This window comes from Semicossyphus pulcher, unplaced genomic scaffold, assembly GCF_022749685.1.
Source record: "Semicossyphus pulcher isolate SPU_LCO1_2020_fin unplaced genomic scaffold, fSemPul1.0.p SCAF_12, whole genome shotgun sequence".
NCBI classification, from domain to species: Eukaryota; Metazoa; Chordata; class Actinopteri; order Labriformes; family Labridae; genus Semicossyphus; species Semicossyphus pulcher.
Window position 1 is genome coordinate 707,857 of NW_027211626.1, and position 15,464 is coordinate 723,320.

General features: G+C 47.4%; 1 protein-coding gene across 3 annotated transcripts in view; it reads left to right on the top strand.

Moving 5' to 3' along the window:
• Positions 1 to 15,085, top strand: part of sipa1l2 (signal induced proliferation associated 1 like 2) — a 59,880-nt gene extending 44,795 nt beyond the window's left edge. Inside the window, exons 15-20 of one of the 3 annotated variants that reach the window (XM_069658402.1) lie at positions 3,230 to 3,368; positions 7,281 to 7,500; positions 9,172 to 9,303; positions 11,986 to 12,103; positions 12,774 to 12,852; positions 13,334 to 15,085. In XM_069658402.1, coding sequence (XP_069514503.1) covers positions 3,230 to 3,368; positions 7,281 to 7,500; positions 9,172 to 9,303; positions 11,986 to 12,103; positions 12,774 to 12,852; positions 13,334 to 13,480 — 835 coding nt within the window. In that variant the 3' untranslated portion in view covers positions 13,481 to 15,085. The remainder of the gene's footprint in view (positions 1 to 3,229; positions 3,369 to 7,280; positions 7,501 to 9,171; positions 9,304 to 11,985; positions 12,104 to 12,773; positions 12,853 to 13,333) is intronic. The other 2 variants (XM_069658403.1, XM_069658404.1) reach the window with 2 other exon arrangements.
• The last annotated feature ends 379 nt before the right edge of the window (positions 15,086 to 15,464 follow it).

The following is a 15,464-nucleotide window of genomic DNA, read 5'->3' on the forward strand; positions in this document are numbered from 1 at the left end:
ACTAAGTGTGTCTCCACCACAGGGGACAGGGTCTAAATAAAGTACAGAGGACTTACTATTACCCCCTAAAAAGGTCTCTGCTCCAGGGTAGCTCTTTCTGAAAGTACAGGGATTTTAAGGGTGGGCCTTGAAGAACTGAACATTTCTGATTGGTTGAGAACTCGCGGCTTTCAGAAGACCAAACCATCAATACTGTAAACTCCCGCACTCTGTCCAACGTGCAGAAAATACATTTATTTGGTTGCAACATTTCGGTGCTCGACCTTCATCAGGCAAAACAGCTCTGAGCACGGATCGATTCGAGCACGGATTTGTTCCTCTCCTACGCACCTGTCCTATGAAACAGGTGTCTCTGCTTACCATGCCTAAAGAGGAAGTAGTGTACTTTAATTTCACCATAACAGACCAGTAAGGTATTTAAATCAGGTGAAAGTGCATGGGACAAAATAAGCAGGTGATGTTTTAATAAGTTAAACTGATTAATAAAGGTGTGTGTGCATCCTCTGCACACCTGTGTGAAGCAGCTCCCATGTCAGCAGAGTCGTTCCTGATCTTCTGGTCTTTTGTTGAATTGTTCTGATTTATCGACGGTTCTTAAGTCTCTGTGTCAGGAAGGAAAAACTGTATCAGCACATCTCCCGTCTTTAGACGTCGGATCAAAACAAACCTCTCAGCCCTTAAAAACGAGCTCCTGGGACACGCCGTGTGTTCCTGGTGTTTGTGGTGCAAACAGCATCATTACTGTTGCACTGCAGCTACACCCCATTCCTATACAAGTGCCCCCCCCCCGCCATCAGCCCACCCAGTGTGCATAAACTGGCCCTGATTGAAGCCGACAGCCTCAAAATAAATAAGCTCAATGAAGCCGCGGACATAATACACTTGGCACATGTCACTTGTGGTTATTGATCGCTCCCGTGAAGCCGGGTCTCCGCGGACCGCCGGGCTGAGCCTCGACCAGATCAGCATCTCTGCTGGGAGCCAAGAAACAATCCACACACAACAACACAACAACACACTGCTGTCCCACACGCAGCCCAAGGACACACCGCCTCCGAGCAGCCTGTAGATGTATCACAGGGGAGGAGGAGTGAATGTGTCGCTCAGCCAGGTGTAATGTAAACCCTCCTCAGACTGTTTGTGACGACTGTATCTGTGTGATGATTAAACGGTTTGCTGTCGAGAGCAGAGCGCCACTGATGGTGGAATTGAAACACAGTCTAGGTGTGTGTGTGTGTGTGTGTGTGTGTGTGTGTGTGTGTGTACAGGCTCAGAGCATATTTTAGGGGAGAGAAAGTGAGATCTGCCCTGGAAGAAACCTCCTGCGTTAGCTCCCGAGTAATTTAATTCAGGCTGTGAAATTTTCCACTAAAGTGCTCCGTGATTGATCGCTCGCGCTGAAGTCATCTTCTGCCGACTTATGAAAAAGCTGTGTAATTCAGTTACCCTCCCCGTTGTTTGTTTATATATTCCCGCAGTTTTATTTGGTCTTACATAACCGCGCCTCGTGATGAATGGCCTAATATTACTCACAGTTATTGTTCTAACATAATGAAGTTTCTCTCCCTCCTCCCTGAAAGTTTCCTCTCGTGCTCTAACGCTGTGTGTGATGCAGGATGTGTAACGATGCTCCTAACCCCACGCTTTGTCTCTCTTGCTTCTGCTTCTGCTTCCAGAGGAGCCGAGAGCTTGTTAGCCTTCTTGCTAACAATGCTGTCTGAGCGTTCAAGGTACACAGTCAGTCAAAGTCAACCCCGTGGCCCCAATCTGACCCAGCCTGCTCCCCAACACAAACCCACCCACCTCTTTCCCTTTGTCTCGGACCACTGCCCCACCCCACTGAGGTCTTCGTCCCGCCATGGGGCACGTGCTGAGAGAGGAGGGCGACCAGCTGTGCATCAGTGGCGGTGACATTTGTGCTGCAGAATCCCACTGCTGTGTTGTGTCCACTGGTGCTTCCTCCCGTTAGACCCAGAAACTCTCTGATTCCTGTAGTTATGATTACATTTATATCCTGTCCTGAATCACTGCTCGTCTGTGAATTACCTTGAAGCGAAGACCATGCAACAGCATCGTATACCAGTGACCGGTGCATTTCTCTCTTTTAAGCTCTTATAGTGACAAAGAGCAACAAGCAACCAGTCTGCACCCAAAGCAGGAGTGCTTTTGTTACATGCACATGCCAACAATGACACAGCTGTTATCCTTTGTTATTTGGAGTCTCTTATTTGGTCAGCATGACGTTACTATCTTGTCCGCTGTAGAAGGAGCAGGCGAGGAAAGTGCAATTATAGAATCTGCTTCCTTCAGCCTTTCACCTGAAGATCCAAAACACTGCAGCAGAGGTGAAACCTTTAATTACAAAGGTCAGAGCTTTAGTGTTGTTCCAGTCTTCCTGTAATCATGCACCAGTTATGGAAGAACAGCTAAGTCGCTAATCAAAGGAATAAGAAAGCTTCTTTTTTACAGTCTTAGCACCAAAGAATACAGAGCTCAATAAAACCACTTGGGTCAGTCAGAAAACATGTGCATGTTGTCCAAAGCTCAAAACAGACATCTCAGCAGTATTATCTCAAGGTAACCATCACAGACCTGCTGCCCCACCCTCTAGCCATCCAGCATATTCCCCTGCAGGCACCTGTCACCGGCAGCACTCAGGCTGCTCGCATACAGCCCGGCCGGTCACACGCTCCCTCCACCGTAACACTCGGTACCTTCAGAATCATGTAAATGTTCCCAGAAGAAGCTCCTCTGACAACCACCCAAACAAAACAAACACGTCCTCTCGTGTGGCTCCTTCTCCAGCCCTGTCTAACAGCTCTCATGTCTTCCTCTGTTGTTGTCCCCTCACTCCCTGGAGTCTGTGTTTGCACTCGTCTGTGTAGTAATTTCTGTCCAAACCCCTCTTTTCTTCCTTCCTCTCACAGTTCTTGGCTGGTTCCTCACACTCTCTTTTATCTCTGCTTTGGCAGCGTGATACGGTGGGATTGGAGATACATTCCCTCCCTAGCTCCCCTCTCCTAACCTGTTACCTCTCGTTCACCTGAGCAGCATGGAGCAGGGAGGCACCTGGTGTTGGCATGCTAAGACGGATCCACCTGATCCCTCTGTGTGATACTGACATTATGTCCCTAACAGCTGGACCCGAGCTGTGACGGCCCTCACAGGTTCTGTCCTCCATGATGTCTCTGATCGCTGTGTTCTTCTGTGCCCTCTGTATCGTCTACAGGCAGCTGTACGCGCAGGAGGCCGCCTGCCGGCATCAAGCTGCAGAGCGGGATGGAAAGTCACTGCAGAGACTTTCAAAGGAAGAGTACGTTAAAATGATGCTGCCGGGGAGTCCTCCAGGAGACGACAGGAGTCGGAAGGTGAGGTCACTGTGGCTGATCGATCAAGTAACCTGCAGATACACGAGCATTTTTAACACACGGACAAATACAACCTGTTAAACTGGGAAGAACTGATTGATAGCATGATGATGACCTTTAAACCTTTAAAGGGATAGTTTGGATAGCCGTGTTGTAGAATAGTCTGAAGTCACATCTGAACCATCCCTTTAAGGCTCTCTCATCCTGCTGGCTAACAGACGTAGAATATACGAGGCCAGAACCAGAGCAGATAACCTCTTGCTGGGAAACGAGTAATGTCAGACAAACATCTGCTGCCTATCAGCTGCTCTGCTGCTGAGCTCCACAGCTGATACGACTGATCTCCTCCAGCACAAGACGCTCTCCGTCCCCACTGACTGGCACACAGTGTTTGGCTAATTCAATCTCTAACAGAGGCTGGGTTTGCTCAGTCGGGATGGCATGGATTAGAGGCAGAGGGTGCATCGATGTTTGATGTTCCTGAGTCCTGCAGACTCTATTAATTGCATCTACAGCTCCACACGCGCCATGCGCCCATCCCCCCCAATCCATTACCCACCAGGAAGGGCCCCTGGAGACGTACAAACCGTCTATTTTTGGATGCTGCTCAATTCTGATATAAATGCACTTCATCCCTGGAGTAGACAGGCATGTCCTCTGGCACGGGCACACCCTGTCCCCGCCATGGAGCTCTAAATAGTTAGCCCTGCTTGTGCACAGTATAGAAAATGTGCTGCTTACAATAGAAGCAGCATCAGGGGCTCTAAAATGAAAGCAGGTGAATCGGGCCGCGCTGTGATTTCCTCTCATTTGATGCTGGTTTGTTTCCCACAGAGAAGAAAAGCGCAGTAACCAGAACAAAGGTGCAGAGAGCTGTTTGTTGGATTCAAAGAGAAGGATGCTCTTTGTTGTCTGATTCAGTGTGTGGAAAAGCAATCTGAGAGGAAGATGCATGAGCCAGACACTCCATCCACACTCTGCACACATCTGATCCCAGTGAAAGCACCCTGCTCTGTTCTGGGAGCGGCGTGTTTTCCATCATCGCCTGGCACAGACAGAAATCAAATTACAGTAATGACAATGTTGGAAACATCACTGATGTATTTCTCATTTAATGCCGCCTGACTTGTTTAATCTCCTGAGTGATTAAACAGAGTCCACAGTAAAGGTTAACGCCCGTGTCACTTCCGGCGGTCACCCGATGCCTTTGTGTGGGTGAGCAGGTGCAGAGAGATTTCCCCTGCCAGCCGCCGTGTCCGCCGGGACGCCCCGACGCAGACAGGCGGACTATTGTGTGCCTGACGCAAAGGAAAGGCCGTTCACAGCTTATTCTCCCACAACGTTCCTCTTTTGAACCTCCTGTGGGAAAGAAAAAGCATCTGAATAGGTGGTTGTCCAACACATCCTCCCGTGTGGCACGTCAAAGGGTTGCAGGGCCGGTTGTTGTCTTTGTTCCGAGCGGGCGGCGGGGGGGAAAGTCGGGGAAATCAGGAAAAATCTCTGAGGATGTGTCAGTGCTGCCTGCACTGATAAGAGCCTTTCTGTTGTTCAAAAGAATTCAAACAGCCAAATCACAGGGAGGCCTGCTGCCAGCCGAGGTGCATTCAGACAAACAGAAACAGTCTGTAATCTTGCAGGTTTGATAAATACAATATTTTGTGTGTTGTGTTCACAGCCGGCGAGGTTTATCAGTTTATGTAAGTGCCAGGATGAGTTCAGAGAGCCTGTTTTGATGCTGTTGATGTAATAAATAGACTGCTCCTGAAAAAACATTAAGCCCTATTGCAAATGCTTTCATTTGCCGTGACTGCCTTAACTGGAGCTCTAAATCTGAGCTATTTCTGCCTCACATGAGAGAGCAGCAAATCCTGTTTCCAGTTGTTTTGATGAGCGAGAACCTGATGAGGTCTAATCTTGTAAAGTTGGGTGGGAAAAGTGCAATAAGAGACAAGCTTGTTAAGACGAGCGTGTGTGTGTATCTCCGCTTTAAAGACGAGATAGATGAAGTGGCACGCTGGGATTTGTGGGGGATCCGTCTTTGAAAGCGAGACGGCTGGGTGTTGGCTTGTGGGGATACCAGTCGAGTGTCGGTTACAGCTGGGAAGCCAAAGGTAGACATTTCCCCATCTGGCCATCTGCCCGGCGTATCATTAGTGGCTACTTTTGATGTCACTCGTGCAATATTTATGCAAGCTCAAAGCGACAGTGATGGATGGGATTGGTCTTTGTGGGTTTGTGTGTTTAAACAAGAGATCTTCTGTCAGAGATCTGTGCAGAGCAGAGAAACTGGAGAATCCCTGCAGCAGTTTGATTCTTCTCTCGTCGGAGGACATCCCCTCAGGATGATGCAGCTTTAAACCCTCAGAGCTTTTGTGATTGTTCATCCTGACCTTGTGTTGCCTTTTGACCTCTGCATCGGCCTCTTTCAGTCTTTACAATATGAGTCCTTTTTCTGGAGAGGTCACAGAAAGCAGAAAACACTCTTTATGTAAGGACATGATTCTCAATGCTTCACTGATTCTTAAACAGAGTATTTATGAAGTCGTGCATTAAATAGATCATAGCCAGTGAGTTTAGTCAAAGGAAGATTCTGGTACTTATTTCCCGTAACTGTGGCTCAGTTGTGACTCTGTAGTGCACGCTCACTTTGCTCTTAACGCCTCTGCTGATTCAAAGACCTGCTCGAAACCATGAATGTTGCGGACAGCTGCGTGGGCCTCCTACAGCGTCAGGTATACATGTTTGTTTTCAGAATCACTTGTTTTTAAAGCGGAGTTAGCAACTTTGGAGAAACCTGCAAGAGCTCGATTTTACAAGTATCCAACCTTTGAGTCCATGTAGTTGCTCTTCCTCTCTTACGGTGCAGAACAAGGACACGACAGACGGTTAGGGGGAGGAGCTAACGTATCCAACCACCTTTCTCTGTTTTACTCTGCAGTTAGCTTGCTAGCATTAGCTCGTGGAAGAGTGCACAGGCAGAGTGCACACAGGTTGGTCGGTTGTTATCCAATAATTTAATTAGGTTTAAATGAAGTCATTGGATGGACTTTTTTTCTGCTGCGTTCACAGATCTTTTTCTCAGTTTTGTCAAAGCGTTTGATTTAAAGATTGCTGTTGAGATGTGAAGAGAAAAATACATTCACAGCATTGAAAACAAATCACCTTCTCTAGTTTAAAGTTTATAAGCACAGAATGATGCCCTTTGACCCTTTGATGAAGACCGTCCTCACAGTAAACCTTGGGTTTCTCTGCCTTTGTGTTTAGTCTTTTGAGTTTCCTTAGAAGTCTGTCAAACAGTGAAAGTCATGTGACCTGGATGTCGATCTCCTCTGCAGATAGCCGTAGACCCCACATGTGTCTCTTCTCTGTATTCAGTCAGACTCAGTGATAAGTCTGAAGCTTCCCCTGATGTTGTTTTGATTTATTTTCATCGACTCGTGCCAGAAGTAAAAAATCCAACACACCAGATTTTTCTTAGTCCATCAGATTCTCTCTCATCATACATGTTTCTCTTCTCGTACTGTGTCACGCACACGTACATGTCCTCTCTGCTTCCTGTAGTTTCTCACATTAAGCTCGGTGTCTCTCAGCTGCCTCGGTGCAGTGACCTCTGTCACCACCTCCACACGCCCTGTCCCCCGTCTCTCCCACTCTGCCAGACTCTCCAGCTGTGCTCGATCCATCTGCATTTTCCTCCGAGTAGAGACTGTAATTGATTCCTGACACTGCTCCCCGATGTTCCCTCCTACCCCCCCAGCTGCCCGCTCAAGTAAACCCGCTGTGCCAAAGACAGGGAAGGCACGGGGCAACAGCAGACAGGGGGCATCACTGGGGGTTTGGAGGTCATTCAGCTCCATCATCTGCATTGTTGTGACTTTGTCCTGACAGATTGTCCTCCCTCTCCTCTCTCAGGTGTCAGCCATGGACAGTTTGTCACCCAGACGCTCCCTGTACCGGACGCTATCAGACGAGAGTGTGTGCAGTAACCGTAAGGGTTCGTCCTACGCCAGCTCACACAGCTCCATGCTGGACCAAGCCATGCCTAACGACATCCTCTTCAGCACCACCCCCCCTTACCACAGCACGCTGCCCCCGCGCATGGTCCACAACCAGGGGGCATCAAACCTACGGAGTAAGTACAGACGGTAAAGCTCTTTCTCGGCCAGCTGGTGCAGAAGAAAGACCTAAAGATGTGTCGAATATAAACCTGCTTACACCTGGTAATAACATGCAGAGAGTTACAGGCGGGGGGGTCTGTAACTTCAGTGTGGACACATTTGCATACAAACGGCTCACTGAGAGAATGTGGACAAATGCTTCACAGAGTCATCGGACCTGACTGCATCCTAAAAGCTTCTTGGGTGTGTTTACACCTGGACTCAGAGCGGTCCACTTGGGATCCGATCACTCAGGATGCATGTTAATACCAGGTGTAAACAGCCTACTTGATTTAACTAAGGATGCTGCAGAGAAGCTGCTTTAAAGAAAACAGTCAGAACTCTGCACGCTCTTGTTAACACACCTCTCAGAGACAGGAGGGCTGTTGTAGACTTTCTCTGCATGTCGCTCCTGGATTATCAATCCTCCTCTCTGGCACAAGATAAGATACTCGTCTGAAGAGCCTCTTGTGTCCCACCGATATCATTAGCACAACTGGTACTCACTCCAGCTACACTCCTCAATATAGCCAACTAATTGGAACTGGGCGAGGCGGGGAGCAACTTGTGAGGAGCCTGTCGCTCTGTCTGCATTAAGCAGACACCTGTCACTGCTGGCTACTGTTCTCCAGCATCCTCTGAATATGTATCAGTGATGAGAGGTGTGATGTGTCCTGCCTGCACCGCTGCAGCTCTGTAACATCTGTGACATGAACATGCCTATTTTTCCATCAGGAGAGTCACCACGTCTGTCAAACATTATGTTTCATTCACTCATGAGTCCCTGCCTGCCCCCCCCCCCCCCCCCTCCTGTCCCGCCTGTCTCATTTCCATACCGCTCCTCATCCGTCTCCGGCTGCCGTCGTTAGATAGAAAATGGCTTTTGGAAAGATGTTTCTCTCTTCAGCCTCTTCTGGCTGTCAGCCTGATGGATTCCTGATTGTTTTGAAGGGTAGCTGAGAACACAGGCGCTCTCTTTTTCTGACTGAAACAGCCCAATTTGGTAAACAGTGAATCACTCAGGCTCTGAGACGCTGCGTAAATTGAAAAGAGAGTGTCAGCATCACCTCAAGCTCTCTCTGTCTCCTCTCCACTCCTCCACTCATGCTTTTCTAAATGCCTCTCTGCAGAATGGGAGCTTGTTTATTGCGCTCGCTGTCTTTCAGGGCTGACAGGGAGGGGAGGCGGGGGAGACAGAGGGGAGGAAAAGGCGATATTGATTGAAACATGAAGACATTCACTTAGACAAGTCATTTATCGCCCCTCAGTCAGCTCCGTGCGGGTGCTATGCAGAGATGGTTGTTTGCTGTCACACAAACAGACCTTAAAGTTAAGCTGTTTGCCCCCTCTGGGAGGATTTCTTATTTCAGTGCTTCCAGATCAGTCGGACTGAGGTGGAGGAATGCTTGGACGGGAGCTACTTTAATTAGCATACATTAAAGCTAGCTGTTTATGTGCAGGGCCGGAGTTTGATAAATATCCTCCCTTTTAGCAGCAATGACCCCCTGCCCTCCCCCTTTATACCCCCCCATTCCTCCCCCAAGCCCTCCTGTCTGCTCTGATGCAAACTGATGAGCGACTCAGAGATGAGCCCTGAACTCAGGCCAGGCCCAGACACTGATCCGAGTGCCCGCCTGTCTCTGCAGATGAGTTTTGGTTCTCTGACGGCTCCTTGGCGGACAGGTCCAAGTTCAGCGACCCGGGCCTCATGCCCCTCCCAGACACTGCCACGGGCCTGGACTGGTCTCACCTGGTTGACGCAGCACGAGCCTTTGAAGGTAACCGGCCTGGCTGAAGCTGCTGACGCCTCGTGTAACCTCCCCCCTCTGCTTAGCGTGTGTGTGTGTTTGTGTGTCTATAATCTGCAGTAGTACTAGCTTGCTTAGTGTGTAGGTTTGTGTGCGCTTTGTGTGTGTGTGGTTCCTGTAGTGTCTCCTTAGTACTGTAGGAGGACTTTGATCTTTTGCATTATGTGCTCTTAGCCACACTGATTCCCATTAAGCACTTTAACTCTTAGTGCAGACATGGAGCAAACCTTCACACCTTAGCTTGCAAGAAGTCACTCAGGGAGCGTCCTGCAGCCCAGTTCAGACCAGAGATCGGTGACGAGACAAAACCGTTTTAGAAAGTTGCAGAGAGAAGCTGCTGCGGGGTAAACCTGTCCGCCTCAGCTCGACCTCGGCCAGTTGATGGTGTCGCCTGAAACTTAGCTTGTCAAGTCTTCAGCGGCTGGCTTTAGAATGAAAGGCTCGTCACCTGTTTTAACAGCCAATCAGCTCGTAGCAAAAGTCAGCCGGTCAAGTCAAGACAAACTGTCTGCTGGTGAAACAGGCCGAGTTCTGGATGCAGGAAAGAGAGGATCGCCTCATCAGTGTGTTTCCAGGAACAGCAGTGACAGTTTGACAGAAAGCTTAAAGGTAAATCAAGAAGATTTTTTGGCTGCTGTTTGCTAACCAACCGTTTGCAGTCAGTTCCACCTCCCCTCCTCCCTGCGTAGAGTAATACAGTTTATTGTGATTGTTTCACAGCCTTCACGTTCTCTCACACCGCGCAGGAACATGCTGTGTTAAACAGACACACAGACCTGCAGCTCTGTTCTGTGAGCTCCATGCATGAAACACAAAGGAAGTAGAAACCGTCTCATCTCGTTGCATTGGTTTAAATCAGTTTCAGAAGAAGCTGCAAGAAGCTGCAAGTTTTAAGTAGTCTCTGAACCTTTGGTCTCGACCTTCACAGTGATGCGTTTGAATCTGAAGCTCTCAGGCTGACAGTGAGGGCTAATTCACCTCCTCTCTTGTCCTTTCGTCCGTTAACTCTGAAGAAGTTGGTAGATGTTGGATTTTTCCCTCTTCAAACGATGACGAATGAATCCGTCTTGTTCAGTTAATAAGCATCGGCGTGTTTCAGCCTCTTCATGGTCAGCATCATCATTCCCGTTCATTTAAGTACTTTTTCAGTCACTCTCATGCCAGCGAGTCTCCCATTCATCACGGAAACGCTAACATGCCATGAGTTTTACTTCCACTTGAACTGCGTCTGACCCCGAGACCCGCGAGGAGGCAGCGTAGCATGTGACCGTTCATTTGTCATAATTAATGACTTCTCTGTACAGTTCCTTCTTTGATACATTTGCTGCTGCGTAGCCCGCAGCATATCATTTAAAAAGAGTGAAATCAGTGGCGATGATGCAGAGTCTGACTGGCAGCAGGAAGGCACTTGTCACGGCAGCACAGCTGGCCCAGAAAGCGCTGTGTAAACTGGAGCCTTGTTGCTGAGCAGAAAGCGGCTCCAGGCTGCCGATGTGACGTGTTTAACCAGCTCTGTTCAGAGCCGGGGGAGAGAGAGGTCGACACAGATGTAAGGCATTTATAGCATCTGTAACCTTATTTGTGTGCATCCTGAGAGACGTTTCCAGGATGCAAAAGGACAGTTTGGATTGATTTGCAGCTACAGACCGACACGAACACGCTGCCCTCCTGACTCTTTAAGTGTAGAAGCAGATGGAGTTGAAAACAGGCTTTAAAGGCTTCTGGTGCAATCACCGAAATCGCTCTTTGATCAACCGTTTGTTTTTAATATTCCCCAACATATAAATCCAGCAGTAGAAGTTTGCTCGTATAGATTGTCGTGTTGTCTCTCCACTTTAATCTGTTTTTGTTTGAGTTTTGTTCGTCCACTAAATCTGGACATCAGGTCGCGCAGAAATGACAAGCTGCTTTCCCGCTTTCCTAGAAGTCTTTAATCTTTGTGATGCAGCCATCGAATATGAGAGAAACTGCTCATTCATATGTAAATTAAAGCCCCCTCTCCTGCCTCGTCTGTACAACCAACTCCGGGCTCCATCAGCTTTTGTCTTGGAGTGGATTAGCTTTCATTTGGGGGCTAAATTAATGGAAGGGTTTCCTTAATCTTTTCTATGAATATGCAGATCCTTCTATCTTCAGCCTCAGACCGAGGGCGTGAGAGACAGAGAGTGGTTTGTAAAGAAAAAGAGCATTACGCCTCAAAACTGAGCAGTCCCCAAGTGCAACATGCCAAGTTTGGCTTTTCCATGGGGCTTTGAGCGAGCTTAAGGGCCTGATATGGTAAAACAAGCATGACTGCTGCCTCACAGCTCTGTGGGATCCAGCCCATTATGAGTCAAACAGCTGTCAGGAAGCTCAGAGGGGCGGGGCGCCGGAGCAACACCCAAGAGACCGACTTTATCTGCGTTAGTCCTGAAATCTTCTGTTTGCCGCCTTGTTCCTTATTGTCTGCTTATAGATCTGTCAGTGTGGGAGGACCGGCTTTTAAACAGCAGCACTCATTCATAAAAAGCATGAATGACTCGCCTCATCCTGACTGTGCTGCCTGCATGTGTGTATTTGGGCTCTATCTTAGTTGCATGTTGTCACCGTGAAACTGCTGTTTCGATGCTCGAGGCAGACGATGACCTGTTCCGTCTCCCGCTCTGTCTGCAGACCAGCGCGTGGCGTCCTTCTGCACCATGACGGACATGCAGCGGGCCGAGGCGCTGCACATCTCCAGAGAGCTGACCAGACGGGTGGTGGAGGCGGAGGGAGCAGCGCTGGAAGCAGAGTAGGCTTTACACACAAACACAAGCACACACACTCCAGGAAGAAGTGGAAGCTAATGAGCTTATTACTATTTAGGAAGGTTAAACCCCACAAAGTCCACCAAAGCCTGTGAGAGAGTGTGTGACTGATTAATTCTCATCCTCAAACCTTTTTCTCTGGTTACAAGTTTAAATACAAAGTTGCTTGTTTAAATATAAATAGAGTAAGAAGCATCCGAACCTTCCAAACATTACATACAAAGTTACATAATACACCTTTTTAACTTTAATATTGTCCTGAAATGACACTACCCGGAAATACACGAACAAAGCTGCTCGTAGGCCTTCTTTATTCACAGAGTGCATTTTAACTCTTTTACAAACTTAAAATTAAGAAGTCACTCGGCTTTCAGTGTTAGCGTTAGCTTATGCTAGCTGAGTAAAGCTGATTGGAATAAGCTAGCAACAATCCTCTTTTCAGTCAACAAATCAGGTTAATCTACCTGAAATGTGAAGGCTTCTTCTGACCTGCTGTTTCTAACCTGTCTAACACTAAAGATGCTAAACGATGCTAACTAAGAGGGGCGGGGCTTAGCTAAATGTCCATTATCAGCTTCTGTATCCTGATAGAAGCGGTTTTATTTATCTCTTTATCTTTCCTGAGTCTTCATGATTTTTTATGTCCTCCAACAGCAGCTCGCCCTCCACACTCACCGGCAAAGTGAACCAGCTGGAGGTGATCCTCAGGCAGCTGCAACACGACCTCAGAAAGGTGAGTTCACCTCTCGCCAACTCATTTCTTGATTACGTTTTCGTCACCTCTTTGCCTTCTTTTTGTACGTCAGCAAACACTGCACGTCCATGTCACACAGCTCAGGAGAACAGACATTGAGTAATGTGTGCCCCGAGGTCTGTGTAATACAAACTGGTCCACTTAATTCAATATCCTGCTTCCTCTCCTTATTGTTTCCCTGCCCAACGTTTCCCCCCCCTCCCCCACTAATGTGCTTTAAACGGAGAGAGGAAATGCACTTTCATCTGAGCAGAGAAAAGCCTGCTTTGCCATGTTAATGTCTCCATTTACACGCTGCTGACGAAAGACGGATGTTCTTGTAATAGCGGGGGGGCTTTTATCAACCTCTTCTGTGTCCTTTTATTTTTTCCTCGTGTCCCGCTGTTAACTGTGTGTGTTTTTGTGTGTGTTTGTGTGTGTGTGTGTGTGTGTGTGTGTGTGTGTGTGTGTGTCTCTGCAGGAGAAAGAGGATAAGGCGATGCTGCAGGAGGAGGTGCAGCACCTGAGACAGGACAACATGCGGCTGCAGGAGGAGAGCCAGACGGCGGCGGCTCAGCTCAGGAAGTTCACAGAGTGGTTCTTTCACTCGATTGACAAGAAACCCTGAAAGAAAGAGAGAGAGAGAGAGAGAGAGAGAGAGGGAGAGAGAGGGAGAGAGAGTAAGATGGCCGTCACTCCTCCTGGGCACCCACTCAAATTCTACTTAAGACTCCCAAATGATCCAAACTTTAAAACCAACCATTACCGGCCCCCAGACTCTTTAAACAGCCCCGGCTCAGGAGCCTGTGCTGCAGCCCGGTGTACAGAAACTCAAACCCTGATCTGGACCTCCGTTTGTGGATCCTCTCCTGTCTGAAGTGCAGGGCTGTTTCTGACGTTAACCGTTTCTCCATCCTGGCAAAACGAGACTCTTGGGACGCCTCCTCATCTCCAGCGCTGGAGAGGAGTCGAGAAAGCCGACCCCCGGGGGCCCCCGCCTGAGTCCCTGGGATCTTCTTACAGTAGTGGAATGTAAAGCTCATTTACTGTAGTCAACATATAATCTACCTACGTATGTCCCGTCAGTCTACTGTACTGTATGCTCAGCTGTACTGTATCATACTGCGCACACTGTCACACAGCTGTTTCTGTGCAGAGAGAGGAGGGGAGGCGAGGAGGCGAGGAATGTACTGGACAAATGAAGTGGTACTTACTGTCTGCTTGCACCAAGAGGAATCCACATGTGGCGCTCTTCAAACATACAGCGGGAGGGAAAATGAATGTAGCTCAACTTAAAAACTCTTTCTTTCTGGATTCCCAAAGTCACTAAAGTTTCGTGCTTTGACGCTCTGGGCCTTTTTCATGAATTAATTCCACGTTGCTTTTCCTCAGTGTTGTATCGTAGGGTCACATGGCAGTAATTTTGGTGTTTTTAAAGGTGCTTTCCCTACACATGTTTGTCAGTAGTTTCCATTCACTGTCACAATGTCCTAGCAATAACAAAGTGGTAGTTACGAAACTGTGTTTTAAAAGAAGTTAGCACAAGCGTGAAGAGTTCCTGTCGAGAAGCAGTTGTACTTGACATGTATTTATAAAACAGGAAAAGACTGTGCCTAAACTCTCGGTTGTAAATGGATTGTCTCTCTTTGCTTTTATTTCTCTTTTATAAACACATGCCTTGTCTGTGGCTCACTGATATTAAACCGTGTGTGTGTGTGTGTGTGTGTGTGTGTGTGTGTGTGTGAGTGTGTGAATGTGTGTGTGTGAGTGTGTAGTTTATCACAGCAAAATGTGTTCTTATGCAGTGGTTTCTAGAGCATTAGAGCAAGCGCCAGTGAACCACACTTACAATGCCAAATGTGTTTATTTGTGTACATATCTGCCACAGAAGTGTCTTGTATTTAACACTATTATTTAAGCTTATTTAACCTAAAGTTGTTTATTTTATTAAGGGTATTTGTTTTTTCTGCACTAAGGAGAGATACAGCTCTGTGTACGTTGTAAAGTGTGTAGCTTGCCAGGGCAACAAAACTATATATTTAAATATATAAATGATGATTTTTTGGAGATTCCAACATTTGGATGCTGCTAGATTACAGTTTGCTGGTTTGTATGCTTTTAAAAATGTCTCTCTCCGTAAACCGTCTCATCCCTGGTGGGACACTGGTTGCTTTACTTGTTTTTGTTCTACTTTTTGTTCTGTTTTTTTAAATAAATGTAGTTGGAAAAATAAGGGATGTTTGTGTTTTTAATGCCAGTGTTCTTAACCGAAAGCAGAGATGTGGTATTTTATTGGAGGATGATCTGCCTGTGTTTACCTGTAAATTATAACTCAGTGGTGTTAAAGGATGGTTGATCATTTCCTTTCCTCCTGTTTATTTACTGTCTTGCAGTATGTTAAATGTAAAGATCAATACCACTCTCATATCCTGCTTAAGGTTTGAAGGGTTAAAGCTGGAGATCATACAGTACAGTAGGTTAGCTTAGCTTAGCATAATGTCTGGAAGAAGGGGGAAGCAGCTATCCTGGCTCTCTCCAAATGAATAGTTTCAGATAATAAACGACAACTTGTTATTTTTAAACTTTCAGTACAAATGAGACACACAAAATAT